Source organism: Aspergillus foveolatus (assembly GCF_047715535.1).
Source record: "Aspergillus foveolatus strain CBS 279.81 unplaced genomic scaffold BDW70scaffold_24, whole genome shotgun sequence".
In the NCBI taxonomy this organism is placed as follows: Eukaryota; Fungi; Ascomycota; class Eurotiomycetes; order Eurotiales; family Aspergillaceae; genus Aspergillus; species Aspergillus foveolatus.
Window position 1 is genome coordinate 167,554 of NW_027396088.1, and position 16,332 is coordinate 183,885.

The 16,332-nt window shown below is 51.0% G+C and overlaps 6 protein-coding genes across 6 annotated transcripts; 1 reads left to right on the forward strand and 5 right to left on the reverse strand.

Annotated features, from left to right (window-relative positions):
• Nucleotides 1-741: 741 nt before the first annotated feature.
• BDW70DRAFT_150295 (uncharacterized protein) lies at nucleotides 742-3,175 on the reverse strand (the record flags this gene model as incomplete). Its single annotated transcript, XM_073739136.1, has 6 exons — nucleotides 742-1,907; nucleotides 1,955-2,307; nucleotides 2,363-2,490; nucleotides 2,590-2,682; nucleotides 2,742-3,014; nucleotides 3,056-3,175. 6 exons carry the CDS (start codon nucleotides 3,173-3,175, stop codon nucleotides 742-744), a joined length of 2,133 nt encoding a protein of 710 aa, XP_073595953.1.
• A 265-nt stretch (nucleotides 3,176-3,440) lies between these two features.
• BDW70DRAFT_52108 (uncharacterized protein) lies at nucleotides 3,441-5,325 on the reverse strand. The gene is made up of 6 exons (XM_073744188.1): nucleotides 5,086-5,325; nucleotides 4,991-5,033; nucleotides 4,755-4,926; nucleotides 4,556-4,692; nucleotides 4,434-4,488; nucleotides 3,441-4,337 (listed from the first exon to the last, which is right to left on the reverse strand). The coding sequence occupies exons 1-6, from the start codon at nucleotides 5,221-5,223 to the stop codon at nucleotides 3,707-3,709; spliced, it is 1,176 nt and encodes a 391-aa protein (XP_073595954.1). The 5' UTR covers nucleotides 5,224-5,325; the 3' UTR covers nucleotides 3,441-3,706.
• Nucleotides 5,326-7,661: 2,336 nt separating this feature from the next.
• Nucleotides 7,662-9,749, reverse strand: BDW70DRAFT_52225 (sugar porter family MFS transporter). The gene is made up of 6 exons (XM_073744189.1): nucleotides 9,578-9,749; nucleotides 9,470-9,531; nucleotides 9,292-9,419; nucleotides 8,671-9,247; nucleotides 8,137-8,622; nucleotides 7,662-8,068 (listed from the first exon to the last, which is right to left on the reverse strand). Exons 1-6 carry the CDS (start codon nucleotides 9,582-9,584, stop codon nucleotides 7,820-7,822), a joined length of 1,509 nt encoding a protein of 502 aa, XP_073595955.1. The 5' UTR covers nucleotides 9,585-9,749; the 3' UTR covers nucleotides 7,662-7,819.
• Nucleotides 9,750-11,171: 1,422 nt separating this feature from the next.
• BDW70DRAFT_52274 (translation machinery-associated protein TMA46) lies at nucleotides 11,172-12,977 on the reverse strand. Its single transcript, XM_073744190.1, has 5 exons — nucleotides 12,641-12,977; nucleotides 12,395-12,526; nucleotides 12,315-12,332; nucleotides 11,703-12,244; nucleotides 11,172-11,652 (listed from the first exon to the last, which is right to left on the reverse strand). Exons 2-5 carry the CDS (start codon nucleotides 12,449-12,451, stop codon nucleotides 11,247-11,249), a joined length of 1,023 nt encoding a protein of 340 aa, XP_073595956.1. The 5' UTR covers nucleotides 12,452-12,526; nucleotides 12,641-12,977; the 3' UTR covers nucleotides 11,172-11,246.
• Nucleotides 12,978-13,390: 413 nt separating this feature from the next.
• On the reverse strand, nucleotides 13,391-14,303 carry wos2 (Hsp90 cochaperone SBA1; the record flags this gene model as incomplete). The annotated part of the gene is made up of 4 exons (XM_073739137.1): nucleotides 13,391-13,492; nucleotides 13,550-13,723; nucleotides 13,784-14,109; nucleotides 14,273-14,303. The coding sequence occupies 4 exons, from the start codon at nucleotides 14,301-14,303 to the stop codon at nucleotides 13,391-13,393; spliced, it is 633 nt and encodes a 210-aa protein (XP_073595957.1).
• A 314-nt stretch (nucleotides 14,304-14,617) lies between these two features.
• BDW70DRAFT_136361 (ESCRT-III subunit protein VPS24) lies at nucleotides 14,618-15,934 on the forward strand. The gene is made up of 2 exons (XM_073736843.1): nucleotides 14,618-14,950; nucleotides 15,004-15,934. Exons 1-2 carry the CDS (start codon nucleotides 14,903-14,905, stop codon nucleotides 15,640-15,642), a joined length of 687 nt encoding a protein of 228 aa, XP_073595958.1. The 5' UTR covers nucleotides 14,618-14,902; the 3' UTR covers nucleotides 15,643-15,934.
• Nucleotides 15,935-16,332: the final 398 nt, after the last annotated feature.

The following is a 16,332-nucleotide window of genomic DNA, read 5'->3' on the forward strand; positions in this document are numbered from 1 at the left end:
CTTGACATAGTTAACAAAATTGGGAATTCTCTACAAGACTCAGGGCAAGCTGAAAGAGGCCAAGGAGATGTACCAACAAGCCCTAGCAGGCAAGAAGACACTGGGTCCTGCCCATTCGGAAGCTCGTGCAGCGGCAAACAATCTGCTGTCTCTCACTGCCCTTCGTCCTAATCAAGATACCCCTCGTCATACAGGCCCTGTTACCCCAGCTGCACCGGACTTACTCCTGAACATGCCCGGGGGCGACTCAACAAAACGCCGACGTAAAAGAGATATCTTGTACAGTTTTCTTCGCCGGTAGTTTCCGCATACTGGGGAGATTACACGAGTTTCCTGGGCGAGTTTGATCCTAATGTACGAGGTAGGCAGGTTGAAGGCCCATGAATTTTACCGCCACGCATCAGAGTAGGCCCGCAAAAGGTGTAGGCATTAGGTAGTATTCGGGTAGGGTAGGCCCTATTCTATGCCTACGCCGCGGTATTCTTTAGGGCTCGCCATGGCTAGGTGCGGATTCCTCTACACGTAGACGCTCATATCTCGTATTTTCAGAATATCCCAAAGCAGATCATCGCCAGGTTGTGTCTCACACTCGAATATGACCTGTGTGTGGAACAGTCAAGCTTCACCCTAAAGATTGAAAGCTCCACTTTACTACGCTAAAAAAATTCTTTCACTATGTATAACAAGTACATCATACAGACAGTAGCTGACATAGAAGTCATTTGCTTGGACGGGTCTCGATCACCATCTCAAATGAGGATTGACTTCTCGCGCTAGCCTAAGCCGAGTAGTGCCTCCCACAACGGTCCCATGGAAAACTTCTGCGTGATTCAGAAGCTCAGACCTCTGTTGCAACGGCTTCCCCTCACAAACTGTACAAGTCACCCCTTTGGCCGGCCAGGAAGGGTTAACATGCTTCCGTAGGAAGTGTCTCGTGAGTGAGCCAGGCGTCGAATGCTTCAAAAGGCGGTCTTTTAGAGAGAGGTCAGGGTTCCCTAGGCAGAGAAAGCAGATCTGAGGCCGTTGCTTTGGAGAGTTGATGCGCACGAATTCCATCGCTTGGCGTAGGGCAATCTCGCTCTCATCCTCGGCAGAGGATTGATGCCGCTTGGCAATACGACCAGGTTCGTCATCGTCCGGCACCGGTCGTCGTTGTGATTGAGTCGTTCGACTGGTAGGGCGTCCCTCTTCTACGCCGCAGAAAGCAGTGACGGCATTGATCGCGTGGATCCGGCGTTGATACTCCGCTTCCAGGGTGGTCCCTGGCAGGGTGAGGATAGCGTCAATCATCAGCATCTGCTGCGGTGGCATGAACCCCTTTCGCTCGAGAGAGCCCATCACTTTGGTATCCACCAACTTCCCAGCCAGCTGCCTTTCCAGATCAATCAGCGGCTGCTCGTTTTTGTACCGCTCTAGGTTCTCTCGGATTCGTTGATTCCGTTGTCGTTGCTTCTCGTTGCGCAGTTCACGGACAGACGTGTTATACTTCCGCTTGGCTTCCAGCGTCCGATCCTGGAGGTGTTCCAGCTTCTCTTGGAGCTGACGGTGATGATCAGTGAGAGCGCCGACGTTAAGGACCAAACGAGCCTTGACAGTCTCGGGTAACGCGACCCAGCTTCGCCTTTCGATCTTCCCATTTCGCTTCCGCTCGTTGACGGTCCTCTGTCGTTCACGAACCGCCGGGAGCTGGTTGAGAGACTTGGACTCTTCCGCGGAAAGCCAAAATGGCCGATCTGGATCAATCGAAGCGCTTAAGGAACAAGCGAACCGCACAAGTGGCGTTTGAGAGCCTGTCTTGCGGACGATGCCTTGGACATCAACATCCACATCGACCTCGTAATGCCGGATGAATGTGCGAATATCGGCATGCTGTAGCATGACGTTTTGTAGCGCATCCGTAACTTCCTCTATTCGCTATGTTAGCTCTGTCTGGAGTAGGAGACTGCGTAGATACGCACCACTGCTGTTGAAAGCTTTCGCTCGGTGATCTGGCCCGCACGTCGCATACGGAAAGTCACCGTCGACGCCAGCAGTTTCTTCTCCACCGCGATTCGAAACCCTGCGGCTTCTCGAACTGTTTGACAGAACGCATATTTATCAAACAGTTCGTCCTTCAGTTTCAGTTCCTGCTGTCCCAAGCCATCCAGCACCCCGAGACTGTAAAGCTTTTCCGGGCTGTCTAACACTGGTCCCGTCGTCGTGATGGACTTGAAGCCATTAATGTGAAAGAGCATGCCGAGCAGACACACATGCGGGCTGAGAACCAAGGTCGGATCGAAAATGATTTCGGGGATTTTAAACTCGTTCCTGCCCATGAATTCGTCAGTTTGTTGCTTCGGTGGAGTCCGTTGCCAGCACGTACGGAGCCTTCTTCCCAAGAAACTTCTTTGTAAATTCCGGTTTTAGGAAAATGAACAGCCGAGGGCGCCCACCCTCCGGATCTCGGATAAGGGTCAACGCGATGTCGCGGTAGTGAAGGCCGAGGGGCGACTCGCCGTGAGGGCGGCAAGCTGGCTGAAGAAGAGAAGCTGAATTCGTTGTCACCCGCACTCAAAGGTCAAAGGTCATTTCAGTGGTGGTTAAGAGAACCCGTGCAAACTCAGCAACATCCTCATTGTACATATTCTTCTTCGGTCGCCGCGTGAGTTCTAAGCCTTTCTGCTCGGCCACAATGGCAATGAGCTGTAGCCAAAGGTCAGTCCACCATCTTGGACAGGAATGGAGAGGTCTCATCGGCTTACATCTTGTACCTTCACCTGGACCTCCTTACTTAACCCCGCCGCGGTCTCCTGCTTCAGGACCAGATGCCACCACTTCCAGAATGACTCTAAAGAGCTTCTGTATCTGATTCCCGGGCAATGCCGTCCTTTCTTACCGCGTCGAAGGTCGCACCGCCACGAGAAGAACCCATAGAGGAAACGAACCGTCTCCTCTAAGCCCGAGATCCACTGCCACTGCTGGTTCGGGTCCAGACCCCAACGTCGACAGTACCTACCAGGGAAACGCGAGTTAGTCTCCACGAGTCAGTAGCTCGGAGAGAGGATGCTTCAATTACTTTATCCCAGTAAACACGCGTCTCGTCTAACTTCTCCTGTGTGGTGTCGCTGTACCGCTTCTGCCGGAGCTGAGAGAGCAACAGGTCGGCGATGTTGAACACACTCAGCGGCTGCTGCATTAGCGCCGGGCATGGAAAACCATGGCGTTGCGTGTACAGAAGCGGCAGTGGCCGTGGGCATTGGCACACGTGATGCCAAGGCGTGAGCTGGGGAGAGACACTCGTAAAACGGCGTCGAGTGCGGCCGAAAATGGCCGCCAGGTAACCGTCACATTGTTAAAATGAGTTATAAAATGGTGTGATTTATATGGGATACAGCACCTATCGACCACCCGGGATTTACGTTAGGTTCTGCAACTTACTTAGATTACATATTTTGCCACAGCATCTTCCTTTGTGACTGAACGTTTCCCGTAATACAGAAAACGACGGGTAAAAAAAAAGAGAGAGAGAGAAATAGAAAAAAAGAGAATAAAAAAAACGGTAAAAGGAAAGAGGTAAAGGAGATAAAGAAAAGAGGTAAAAAGAGGTAAAAAGAGGAAAATAAAGTTACAAGGCGGAAAGGAGAAAAAGAACAAACATAATTCTGTGCCAAGAAATGAAGTCTTTTCCCAATGCCTATAAATCAACCCACAACGCCTCCCGGAGCCCTCAGGCCTCTTCACGCGCAAGCATGACATCAGTAGTAACCAGAATGCCTTGATCCGGGCTGCCATCACGCTCACTCCTCCCGGGCGTGGTAGAAGACGGATTCATATTTCCTTCGCCAGACTCGATAATATACTCCTGGCTCTCGCCCAACGAGCCCTTGCGCTTCCTGCGCTCCAGGCGCGACAACTCATACGGATGTGCACGTCCGTCTCTGTCCCGTTCCATGTGATCGGTAACGGTCTGCAAGACACTATCATTATTCTTACTCCTCGAAGTAAACACTGTGCCCGTATTCCGCGACTTGGACTTCGACCCGGGTGTATCTCCATAATTGTAATTACTGAACCCGTTAGACGACCCGTAAGACCGGAATAACCCAATCCTCGTCAGAAGCGGCTTTATCCCCGGAGCGCACACAATAATCGCAGAGACGAGAGCCTCGCGGGAGGCCCAACCAAGAGCGATCGAGAGCTCGTCGATATCCGTGACGGAGTAGTAAGCGCGGAGAATGGCGGCGATCATGACGAAGATGCCGGAGGAGAAAAGCACGCAGAGGACAATCTTTTGCGAGAGAGCGATTCGGGCGGCGAGGACGAGCGGAATTGGGACGGCCATGATGGCTATGTCTGTTCTGTTGGCGTGAATGAGAATGAGTGAGTTACTCGAGCCAGATGGTGTAGTTTGTGGGTTGGGGGTTTGTTGATGTTAAATGTTTGGTGTGGCATACACAATACTGAGACATTCGATCACGATATAGTTGTTAGGTCGGATGGTGCAGTTATCTTTTTTGGGTTTTTCTGTTTAGTCTTTCTGTGCTCTTGTCTGTTTGATTTCAAGCTTGGGACGTACCGCCAGCATATGGCTTGACCTGCCAGCTCCTGCTAACAGGCAAGCAAATGAAGAGGTGGAAGAACAACGAGGCAAAGAAGGTAACGATAGAGCCGATACCGACTCCTATTAATACACGATGGTGCCAGAGACCCATTCTGCGGCTTGGTCAGAGTTTCCTAGTCCTTCTCTCTACGGCAAGCAGGCTAGTGGAACTCACGTCAGTCGACTGTAGAGAAAGATGAGGACACCTTTGAACGACCACACCAAGAAGATGTAGGAAAGCCAGGCGATGAAGGCATAAATAGAGCCCTGGCGTAAGTCCTCGACCTTGTCATCCGGCACCTCGAGGGCAGTCTGCGCGTTCAGGCCGATGTTGGAACCGTAGACATCTATGATTCATCGAATCTGTTAAGAGTAGGTTATGGCAAACAGGGTGGGAGGCGAAACGCATACCTGTGCAGAGATACAGAAAAACCGTGTGGAAGGTCCAGAATATCTGACCGGTCAATTTTCACTACCGTCGATATGTGTAGTCTTGGAAGGCTCACCGTGACAAAACCGAGGCATAAGTCGTCCCAGTAAAAGTTCTGCTTCCCCAGGGTCCAGCGAGCATAGATACGAACAGCAATGATGACCAAGCCAACTGCCCACTCAACGAAGAGTTCGGTCGAGCTGCTGTAGCCCATACTGGATGGGGAACTCAGCACAGAAATTGACGAAACGGCCAAAGAGCGAGAGCATGAACGCTGCAGGGTGAGGCCTATATACACATCGTAAAGTTGCAGAACCGTGGTTTGACCAAGGAAGCGGGTCAAGTTGTCCCAGAAGCGTGGTTACGAGCGCTTCGTGGAGAACTGAGGCATTGAAGATCTTTGACCATTGCTGCACACATGGCAAACCCCTTAGCCTCGCCACCAGGCTGGACCTACGTCGAGTTCCGGCCAAGATCGAAGATCTCCTGGCTAGTTCGAGGGAATTGGATGACTCTTTCTCACGGGGTTCCTCTCATGATTGACCCGTACTGTGACATAGTTGGATTGCCTGTACGAGAAAAGCAGGTGCCAAAAGAGGCCCATAGTATTAGGTTAAATTAAGCGGAGCTCTGGACCGGGGCTCTGGACTGCTGCAAGACCGTGCGTAGCAGGGTCCCAGGGTAAAAAGGGTCATAAAAGAACGGTCCAGCTGGTCTACGCCTGTGCGAGACCCAACGAAATCCCCGCGCCGAGAAGAGCCAATTGCAAAATTATCTTCTTGGCGGGTTAATCGTAATCTCAGAGTCATCAGGACGTCTGAGGGACAGTGGGAACTGATGGCTCGTGGAAAGAAACGCAGTTGATCAATGGTGGGAACAAATTGATATATACTCCACCACGAAGCTTTCCGGTGACAGACGTCGCTTTCCGTAGCCCCGTTCCCGGGTAGGCGTGGGAGACCGACAGGGACATTCAATAAGCAACAGAAACATGGCTCGAAGCATTCGTCACTGGAGAATTGGTTTCGGTCTTACAGATTTTGTCTTTGTTTTTTTTCAGCGATCTTCCAACCCTCATTGAAGCTTCCGCCGCGCACTCGTGAGGCTTGGCGATAAGTCCCGCGGCAAATCCTGTGCTGAACCATGTACCCAATCCGGGTACTATCGAGACGCAGTACGTTCCCCGACGATAATCAATTCCCAAGCTTCGAATTGGTGGCTGTGTGTCGGTCCCACTCCCTGGAGTTGGCGTGGCCTTTCCTCATCCGGCATGCTATTCAACGAGCCCCAACCCCGTCTGTGCCCTTCCTCTCGCTATATGCTCCCGAATTTCTTCGGCCGGACAACTCATCCGTGGAATGCGTTAATTCATCCGTGGATTGCGGCAAACTCATCCATGGGAACAAGAGCTGGCTCGGGAGCTTGTCAGTCATCTCCAGGTGCCAGACCGCCAAGGGTGAAAGGGACTCCGCCGTATCCAATTCCAAGTCTCTGGAGTGCTCTAAGTCATATTCGCGATAACGGTGGTGGCGATGACTCCCGCCACATACTGTATCAACAGGCAATTCAATGTCTTGTTTCATGACGCTATGCGGGACTGAAGACGAGAATATGACCATCCGGGGTAGTTTGGACCAGTGATAACGCAGAGGGAAACCAGTTGCTATCCCTCTCCAGGTTGTGATCATCTAAGCAGGTCCTCACGTGGTGCTTAGGTAGCAGACACTGGACTCCTTCCTGCGCAGCATGCATCTCTGCTGCTGAGATTCGATTATCCAATTAGGTATACCGGGCCCTGGCCCAGCAGCTTGTCTCAACGCTATCTGTGGGGAGGGGCCAATGCTCTGGGCTTCCTTTCATAATTAGCGTTGAAGAAGCCTAATCCCTTTGCAGGCAAGCATGGCTTCGGTCTAGCCGCAGACGAAACAAGAACTCAGCGCGAGGTAAGTGGAATTTCTTGTAATGAAGAGCTGTTGTGGGGATCAACCTGTTCTCAAAACGGTAGGCATCCCGTCTCTTCAGCTAAGACCATGACTGATGGTTTTCATCCAGGAAACACTTTCTGGATGTCTAAACGTCCAGACACGCTTGGTATGGATATTGGTAGTGTAAAGTATCATAAAAGTCCCTAGACACAGTCGATTGAGCTCAAAACAACATGGCGAAGCCGTCCGTTTTAGATACGCCGGATCCTGCTTATCCGCTTCGAGTTTAGTCGCAGCCAAGAGTGATTTTCGCACGTGGACTCGTATTTGAATGGTTTAACAAAATATGCAGAATGAGAGGGTAAGAGAAGGAGCGTTGATCCAGGTCACGGATTCCTTTTCGCAGTCCAACCTGCTTAGATCCCAATAGTCTTCATATTTTATTGTAAATGAAACACAAACCAAGTGCCGCCTCAAACAAGGGCAAGAGCATTGTCATCAGCATGCAACTCCTGGCTTGGCCAATGTCCCCTAACATTATTCTGATAAATCCTGCTCTGCGTTTTTAGATGATTTACTACCCACCTAGATGAAGAACTCAGTCGTCAGGCCGAATCAAGATTGAGTGGAAGATCTTCAATTGTTAGAGCTGGCCAATCTCTACTTGGATATTAAAATGCGCAAACGCAAGTTGAAGTTCAGGACACCAGATATCTGGGCTTTATATTATCCAAACGAGGTGGGGAATAAGAAACGTTTTCGAAGAAACAAAAGCTATACAGGATTGGGGGCCCCTACCTGGGTACTACAGCCCTGATATACACCCGCCTACCTGATTACGTACTCTTGCATTAAACTCAGTAGTCATACCAAATGGACAAGGAATTAAACCGCTTTCTCCGGTTCACCAACGTTCCCCTGCACAGGATCGGCGGGACCAGTCCGGTCCGTAACCTTGAGGTTACCCTCGACAATCTCCCTCTCAATCTGCTCAAGACGGGAGCTGATCTTCCTTTTCTTCCAGGGCGCGATGCCGCTCTCAAAAACCTCGTCCATCTCCTCAAGCGTGTATCCTTTGGTTTCAGGGGCGGTCAGGAACATGTGCAAGGCGGCGACGGTGTTGAAGGCCGCGAACTGTACACAAAACTTCATTAGTATCTGCGTTGAAGGATGCAGTGGTTGATGGGGGTAGGTAAACGTACAATCATGTACATCTTCCAGTTAATATTCCACAGAAGTGGCGGAACGAAGAGCGCAAGGAGACAGTTCCAGGTCCAGTTGGACGCCGTAGCCAGTGAGACAGCCTTGGCACGGACTTTGGCCGGGTAGATTTCAGCCGGGTAGGTCCAGGAAGTTGGACCAATGGTCGTGGCGAAGGAGCAGACAAAGAGGTAGGACATGGCGATGATAGCCTTGCCCACAGCGGGGTGGTCCGCGACGGTCCAGGAGATGGCGTCTAGGTCGTCGGACGGTCGGGTCGAGCGACCATAGCCGGCTTGCAGGCCACCCTCAATGTAAAGGAAGATTGCTTGCATGGTGAAGCCGATGAGGATCGCAGGGCGGCGGCCGAAGCGGTCGAGCCAGATAATCGCTGGGAGAGTAAGGGCCGTGTTAAGGATGTATTGGATGGAAGCTGTTAGAAGGGGGGACCCAGCTCCTGTGGACTGCATGATGTAGACGATGTAGTACTGCGTTTGTTAATTTGACTGTGCGTTTATGGCGAAGAACATTCTTACCATCATGACGTTCATTCCCGACAATTGCGACCACATCTGCAGACTCATGCCCAGGAAAACACGCTTTGCGATGCGCGGCTTGATGAGCTCCTGGTAGCTGGTGCTAGCCTGCTCACGTTCAAGGGCGAGCGCATCCTGAATTTCCTTGTACTGGGCCAGAACAAGAGGGTGGTTCATGTCTCCATTCCCGTGGAGGCGGGCGAGGACATGCATGCACTCGTCCCAGCGGTCCTTGCTCGCCAGCCAGCGGGGTGATTTAGGGTAGAAAAACAGACCAGCGAAGTAAATTACACCGGGGACGATCTGGATACCCCATGGAATTCGGAAGGCCGCTGTGCTCTGGGTTTCATTGTCAGGCCCGCCGTCGACGTTGCTAGCGCCGTATTGAATGAAGTACTGGATCAAGATACCCCAGGTGATTGCCCATTGCTGTAGTGATATCATTCGCCCTCGGATATGCTTTGGGCTCACTTCGGCGATGTAGACCGGAACCATAGCTGAGGCGATGCCGACGCAGAGGCCTGCAATGACACGACCGACGACTAGCAGGGGGATACCGTTGGCGGCACATTGAAAGCTAAAAAGTCAGAACAGGTCAAAAAGTAAATATACTATACGTACACTGAGCCAATAATCCACAAAGTAGACGAGAACTGAATTGCAGTGACACGCGAGTATTTGTCGGCAAGGAAACTGGAGGCTAGGGCACCGACGAGCGATCCAAATGGCATAGCACAAGTGATTCCACCCTAATACGTTAGTGTATAGATCTGTAATTGAGTTAAGATAAATGAAGTACCTGTTTGTAATTGCCGCCGCCGACCTGAAAGTAGTTGTTGTAGGCCGCGGTACCCAAGACACCTGCGATGGTGAGATGTTGCCCCTGCAGACAGAGCATTCAGCTTACCACTCATCGACGAGATGTCGAAACCGAACAGACCACCACCTGGCCAGTCAGTATCATCCCCACACTAGAATCACTGTCTCATACCAAGGGTCATGAACCCGCAAAGGAAGTAAACATTGTAGGACTTCTTGAGAGCCATCTTCAAAAGCGGTGCTGGCGCCAGCAGCACACTAATCAGTGAAGAAAAGCATCGGGAAGAAGAGAAACACCAAGGAGGCGGCTAATGGTGCTTTATATCACCCCGTGCATGCATCCTTGTCGAGCTCAGCTGGGGAAGACCAGGCCATGCTGCGCACCCGAACCACAAAGCAGGGCCCCCTCGCATATACCAGCGATGTTAACGTTTCGCTCCCAAAAACAGGCCGTAGTGCAACGTAACATCCAGCCGTGTCAATTGGGTTGGATTATCCCGTATTAACCCCCTTTGAAAGCTCACAAGACATTTAGTAGGCGCCACTTGCCCGCGTTTTCTTGGACTGCTGGGGAGGCTCCCAATCAGAACCTCATAAACTTCCCCGCGCCCAGACCGGGGTAGAGTCATCCAAGCACGCGTGACAAGCTTGGCTTAGCCACTGGAGGCAAAAGTGAGCTGCTGAAAAGACGCGAGAGACGAGTAAGTCCTGCTGTCAGCAGTTTCAGACGCAGGCAACATATGAATCAATCAGCAAACAAACATAGACGGAGATGCTGTAAAACTCTCGAGTCTGCAATCAGCATATGATAACGATCTTTGCACACCATAATGTCAGGTGATAGGGTGTATTGTACACCGGTTCTCGAGAATCTGCCCATCGAATCTCCCCATCCACGTGTGCCATGCAAGCTGCTGACTTCCAACAGAAAACCGTCCTGACGGCCCGAGTAATTGGTGGAAGAACCGACGCTGAGAGTCCTTGGCAGTAATAGTGACACCGTGCCGTCCAGTCGTACTAGGGAGTCGTCTAGGCAGCTTATCCTCCGAAGTGAAGAGGTGGATGACAAGACGTCGAGGAATCCTTCTGGTCTTTGCAAGCAGGAACTCCCAATAGATATTGGCTACGCCTAGCTAGCTAGTCTTTGATGGGCGGTGACTAGCGGCTTTGAGCCCCAATGAGATGCAGTTCTCCAAGTTCCGGGCGTCTGAGTCCTAATCAAGGGACTTCAAGGTTCTTATTCAGATTCTCAGGATCTCAGTGCGGGGGAATCAGGTGATCTGACTATCGACCCATGTGTTTGTGGATGTCACAAGCAATACCATAGCATTCGGTTAACATTACACCGAGAGAGCAAGACGAAGGAAGTTGAATTGGAGTGGCAATCTATGCTCCCTTCACGCTGGGCGTACAAAGCAACCATTACGTACATCTAGCATAAGATCATGTCAGGCAGACTTAACCTCCAACACAGATTTATTTCCAACCCTGTGCGCTGCTGCGCTGAGTCTTCTCCATGTCTCAGTGACCATTCTATGGCTGCACAGGGCATGGATAGAGACGGCAAACACCAGCGTTCACCTCAAACCACACAGCCCGCGACCTGATCGCGATGGCTACCTCGTCAAAGCAGGCTTGCAGCCAGCACGACCACACCATAATGAGCTGGACAACAGCACAGGCTGATGCCAGTATTGGACGGGTTCCGCAACCCAACTTTCCAAGCGCCCTTGTCACGTGGATACCTCAAGGACAGCTCAGTCCTCACCACCCGGCTGTTGCTCACCGTGTAGTTTCGCCAGACGCTCTTCTTCCTTCTGCTCACGTATTCTCTCAGTCTCCTTCCGTAGAGCAGCAAGGTTCCACGCTCCGTCGTCATCCTCGTCTGACTCCTCTTCGCTCTCTTCTGTCCGCCAGTTGCCGCTCTCGAATAATGTTCGTCCAGTAGCTTCCTTAGCCTTCCGGGCTTGTTCCTCCGCAGCCTTCTTGTCCATGCGCTCCTTCTTCCATTTGGCGAAGGTCTCAGGTGTGACGGGAGTCAATTCTCCGGTAAGTTTGTGTCGCTCGCTTTCAAGCCAGTCTTCCAGAGTCAGGGTGTTGAGCGGCGACTTGTCCATCATAGCCTTTTCTGCTGCGCGCTGTTCCTTTGTCTTGAGTACGAATCTAAAAGTTATTAGCATCATGACCCGGCCACACATGAATGTAAGACATACCCAGGCGGCAAACTATGCTTGTACATGCACTTATCACCTCCATTCGGACACACCCAGAACCAACCGTATTTTTGGTTCTCGACGGCCTCAATGAAGTACTTGCAGACCTTGTCAGTCGTCGTCCGCGGGTTCCCATGCTTGCTAAGAACAACAGAACGAAGCTTCGCCTCGTCCCATTGCTCCATGGTGTCGGCCTTCTTCTTCTCCTCTTCCGCCTCTCGGGAATCGGTGTAGAGATCCTTCTTGGCCGCCTTGCGCTCGACATTTAGGTCGTGACTGAACTTGCACTTGCGACCCTTCTCACAGTGGCCCTGCTTGTAGAACTGGCAAAGCACTGTCTTCGGGTCAACACCAAAAGGCACTTTTTGCACCTGGACAGGCTTGAACAGCTCCAGCGCCTCCTTCTTCGCCTGCTCAGCGGCCCTCTTCTCTGCCTCACGCCGTTCCTTCTCGGCCGCTTTTCGTTTCTCATCGGCGGTTTTGCTGTGAGCGGCTTGGGCCTGTAACTGGGCGATCTGTTTCTTGGCGCTTCCACCTTTTTTCTGTCCAGCGTAATCCCGTTAGTTATGGATTCCGAGTGTCGACTGGGAGGGGCAGGGCGCGATGACGTACGTTTTTCATGCCAAATGTCTGTTTTCGAGTTCGCTGTTAGCATTGCTTCGACGAAAAGTCTTCTCGTGACGGTAACAAACCTTGTCATCGACAGTGGCCTTCTTCTTCTTAGGTTGATCAGGCTTCTTAGGAGGCATGATGGCGACTTTTTCTAACGCTTCTAAATGCTGTGTAATGAGAGAATGTTCTATAGACAGTTGGCTGAACTTGGCCTAGTTGAGTCGCGGTTAGCGTCGTAGAGGGGCGGAGGGCGGCGTGAGAGGAAAAGCGGGATAAAAAAGATCTAATCTGCGGTGAAAGGGAATAGGAACGATAGGATACTATACCCAATCGATGTAAGTTAGTAGCACAAAGGGACGCTGATGCCTCGCCGGAATAAATGATAGTGGGTGGCACAGGTGGTTGTAGGTTGCAAGTTCTCCTCCACATTCGGTGTGGGTTTCGACGCCTTACAGTGTGGCGGGCAAAACTCCTTCACATAATCTGCCTCCACCAATCGCGCCCTGCAATCTTTTACCGAACAACAGCCTGCTTCATGAACAGCGACATTTGGTGGCAGTTGTGCTAGAGGAATTTGCTATTTAAAAACATATATTTCCAATCACATGCATTCTCGATAGTCAAGGCTTCGGTTACTACTGTAAGCACAAGTGGAAGTCAAAAATATCTGCGTCTGATTCTTGCCTGTGCACTACTTCCATTAGTATGCTACCAAACATGAACTGGAACTTATACGATCATTCTCTTCGGTATCCGCACGTCTTGAGGAACGTTTCGCGTGTCCTTACGCTGAAAATAACAGTATATCAAAATTTGGGCGCGAATTACACGAGGCAAGATACTATGGGTCAATGATTTTACGCCGAGAAATGTGAATTTTGTTTTGATGCTCTTGAAGGCATTCTCCTAGCCAAGATAGACCGAGCATGATGAAAGCGCTGGCCATTACCTGGACGCTTGATGTCAACTGCGTATTGTATGATCGTGATAATCATCAGCTATGCCGTCCATTAAACGTATAGGCTCCATTTGCGCCGATTCTCTCTCATTTTTAAGCTTTCCGAAAATAGCAATATTTACGAGAGTTCCTGGATCTTGGACTTGTCTTCGGCCTTGTCTTCGGCCTTATCCTCAGCCTTCTTGTCAGACTCCTCAAGCTCGGGCATGTCTTCGTCATCCTGGACCATGATATCAGCCGGCAAAGTTTCAATATTTTCAACGTTTTTGGAACGTACCTCCTCCTCTCCCTCAGCGCCCAAATCGCCGCCGGCGCCGCCCATCCCGGAAAGGCCGCCGAGTTTCGAGAAGTCAATGTTTCCAAGACCACCCTGGTCAGAAGGGTCAAACCCGCCGAAGTTATTACCATAGTCATCTTCTGGTGCCTCGTCCTGCTCATCCTCATCCACCCACTACCCGTAGTTAGCATTCTACTCGCTCAATGTGAAGCCGAAATAAACAAAAGCCCGTACCTTGTCGAAGTCGGTCTTGAGGAAGTGAACCTTCTTAGACTCCTTCAGAAGGCGAGGCCAGTACTCCTCCTTCAGCTCCTTCTTGCGCAGGACAAGTTCAACCTCGCGATCGCTGTGATTCACCTTACTATTCTCGGGTTCAATATCCGCATAGAGGTCGAGCGAAACGTGGTATGTTACGCCCTTCTTGGAAGGACCCGTAAATGTGACATTGCTGGGAGTAATGTCGAGCTTCGCATCGGACTTAGCCACATCAGCAGCCTTGATGCTCACATAGAGGTAGTTGCGCTCGGCATCGGTCCCAGAGGAGCGCTGGGCCCATGTGACTGTTAGATACCGTGTTAGCAATTTGAAATCTAGCAATTTGAAAGTCATGTAGCAGATGACATGATGGCAAGAAAAGCTAGATTGTCAAGACTTGAGGTGGTGAAGGCTGCACACAGCCGACGCAGCCGAAGCGGGGGAATTGAGCATTGCAAACATACGTACCTTCGGGGGTGTGTTGAGGGAGTTCGGGCATGATTATGAGATATGAAGAAGAATTCGGGATAAAGGTAGAAGTAAGGAATCAGTGGTTAAGCAGTTGATGATGTGTTAGAAGCAGGAATCTGGAGAGGATGTTGCAGTGAGGAGCAGAGCACTCTTGAAGTCGAGCCTCAGAGCTGATGATCACCACCAAATGAGTGCTAGAAACTCTGGAAAGTACTGGAACCTGCTGAGTGTGTTTGTCGTGTTTGCATCGCCCCACTCATCCAGGGCGGACGTCATGAACTGCAGCCTCAGGCAGTTTTCTTGGCCGTGCTCTTGGCGGGCGAACTTCGACCAGATGCTCACCAACGGCGACGCTGACTGCAGAGCATGGATGACACGAAATGCAAAAAGGAATTGAACTAATACCGAATTTTTGAGTCGCAAAGTTCTATAGCTTTCTCCCACAGTCTGCTTTCTCTTGTGTCCTAATCATCAAGTCACTCGCATCATACCATACCCCGCTCCGCTTCCGGAAACACAGACTTGCCCGCTGGCGACGTTCGAGTGCCGCAATCAGGCGTATCAAACTAATAGAACAAATCTTTAGAATCTGGCCAGCTGGTGCCTCAAGAGCAAGGGGCTGGCAATATGGAGTCCCTCAAGGCTGTTTTCTTTGGTCCCGATCCTCAGACGCAAGTACGTCAGGCATAGCCGTCTCCTCGTCTCATTCTGACTTTATTTGTCTACAGATGCGAAAATGTAACCAGCTAATCCGCGCAAATACCCGTCAGTTGGATCGTGATATCGCTCAGCTCAAAGCACTTGACAGCAAAACGCGGCAGACCATAGTCAACGCGTCGAAGCGCGCCCAGCGGAACCCAGCGCGCGCGAAACAGGCGAACCTCGAAGCGAAAATGCTTGCGCGGGAACTTGTTCGGGTCCGAAGACAGGCGACTCGCCTGACAACTAGCCGGGCTCAGCTACAGAGCGTTCAGATGCAGGTCAACGAAGCGTTCGCAGTGCGGAAGATTCAGGGTAGCCTACAGAAATCGACGGGTATAATGAAGGACGTGAACACATTGATCCGTCTCCCACAACTGTCAGCAACGATGCATCAACTTGCTACCGAGTTGGTCCGCGCCGGTATTATTGAAGAGATGGTGGACGACGCTATTCCAAATAACGAACTACTGGAGGATGAGGAGGCAGAGGCTGATGAGGAGGTCGATAAAATCCTACAGGAAATCTTACAGGGAAAATTGTCCCAGATGGAGGACGTCAAACCAGAAAGACCTCTGGAGGAGCCTCAGCAGGCCGAGGAAGAGTTCGAGGATCAGGAAGCCGCTCTCGCACAAATGAGGGGCCGTCTGGAAGCTCTCAAAAGCTAAGTCAAGAAATGCTGGCTCTCTGGGTATACAATTCAGCGCATCTCATTTTGTGTCGTTTGTTCTTACGGAGTTGGGGCGCGGTAGATTGCATTTAGTCCTGGCACTACTGGTTTTCTTTTCCCGCATGTTTTTGAGGGCTCTGCCACAGCTGGCCTGATGCAGGGTTCTGAGTCGTTGCGTTATTGGCTCGTCGTTTTCTGGTCCCATACCTATAACGTAAACGTACTCTTTCAAACTGTTAAGTATAGCAATGAGATGTGATTTATACATTCTGACAACTGCTACTGCCACCGTTTGATGAATTGACTACTGAAGTTTCGAACTATACAATAGCCTGCAAGTATACGGCTTACTACGATCGGGCGCCATAATCGTCACCCAATTAGTGCTAGCGCAGGGCAGTGACGGATATTCTTCACTCCGCCTTCCACTTTCGGCGCGTTCAAACTTGCTTCTGTCCTTATCATCTCTCATCTCCCTTCCTTCTTTCTGACATCCTCCTGCAGCTCATAGAGTCTAGCTACATACTCGTTATAATCCCTCCTTGGTACTACTACTGAACAATCTTGCGTGCGATTGATCAGGTCGTGCTCACATATTCCGCTGTTCGCGCCCCTTTTCGAGGACAAACACTACACGCGCCACTCCAGCTCGCGCCCAACGTCAGCGACCCATCATCAATCCATCCCA

Excerpts from the sequence above, each read along its gene's own strand:
- BDW70DRAFT_52108 (XM_073744188.1), bottom strand. The coding sequence starts at position 5,223 with ATGGGCTACAGCAGCTCGACCGAACTCTTCGTTGAGTGGGCAGTTGGC. Across the intron at positions 5,034-5,085 it reads TATGCCTCGGTTTTGTCACG|ATATTCTGGACCTTCCACAC; the intron begins GTGAGCCTTCCA and ends TTGACCGGTCAG. Across the intron at positions 4,927-4,990 it reads TTTTCTGTATCTCTGCACAG|ATGTCTACGGTTCCAACATC; the intron begins GTATGCGTTTCG and ends GATGAATCATAG.
- BDW70DRAFT_52225 (XM_073744189.1), bottom strand. Across the intron at positions 9,248-9,291 it reads TTGTGGATTATTGGCTCAGT|CTTTCAATGTGCCGCCAACG; the intron begins GTACGTATAGTA and ends CTGACTTTTTAG. Across the intron at positions 8,623-8,670 it reads CGGGAATGAACGTCATGATG|TACTACATCGTCTACATCAT; the intron begins GTAAGAATGTTC and ends TAACAAACGCAG.
- BDW70DRAFT_52274 (XM_073744190.1), bottom strand. The coding sequence starts at position 12,451 with ATGCCTCCTAAGAAGCCTGATCAACCTAAGAAGAAGAAGGCCACTGTC. Across the intron at positions 11,653-11,702 it reads AAGCATAGTTTGCCGCCTGG|ATTCGTACTCAAGACAAAGG; the intron begins GTATGTCTTACA and ends AATAACTTTTAG.
- BDW70DRAFT_136361 (XM_073736843.1), top strand. The coding sequence starts at position 14,903 with ATGGAGTCCCTCAAGGCTGTTTTCTTTGGTCCCGATCCTCAGACGCAA. Across the intron at positions 14,951-15,003 it reads GTCCCGATCCTCAGACGCAA|ATGCGAAAATGTAACCAGCT; the intron begins GTACGTCAGGCA and ends ATTTGTCTACAG.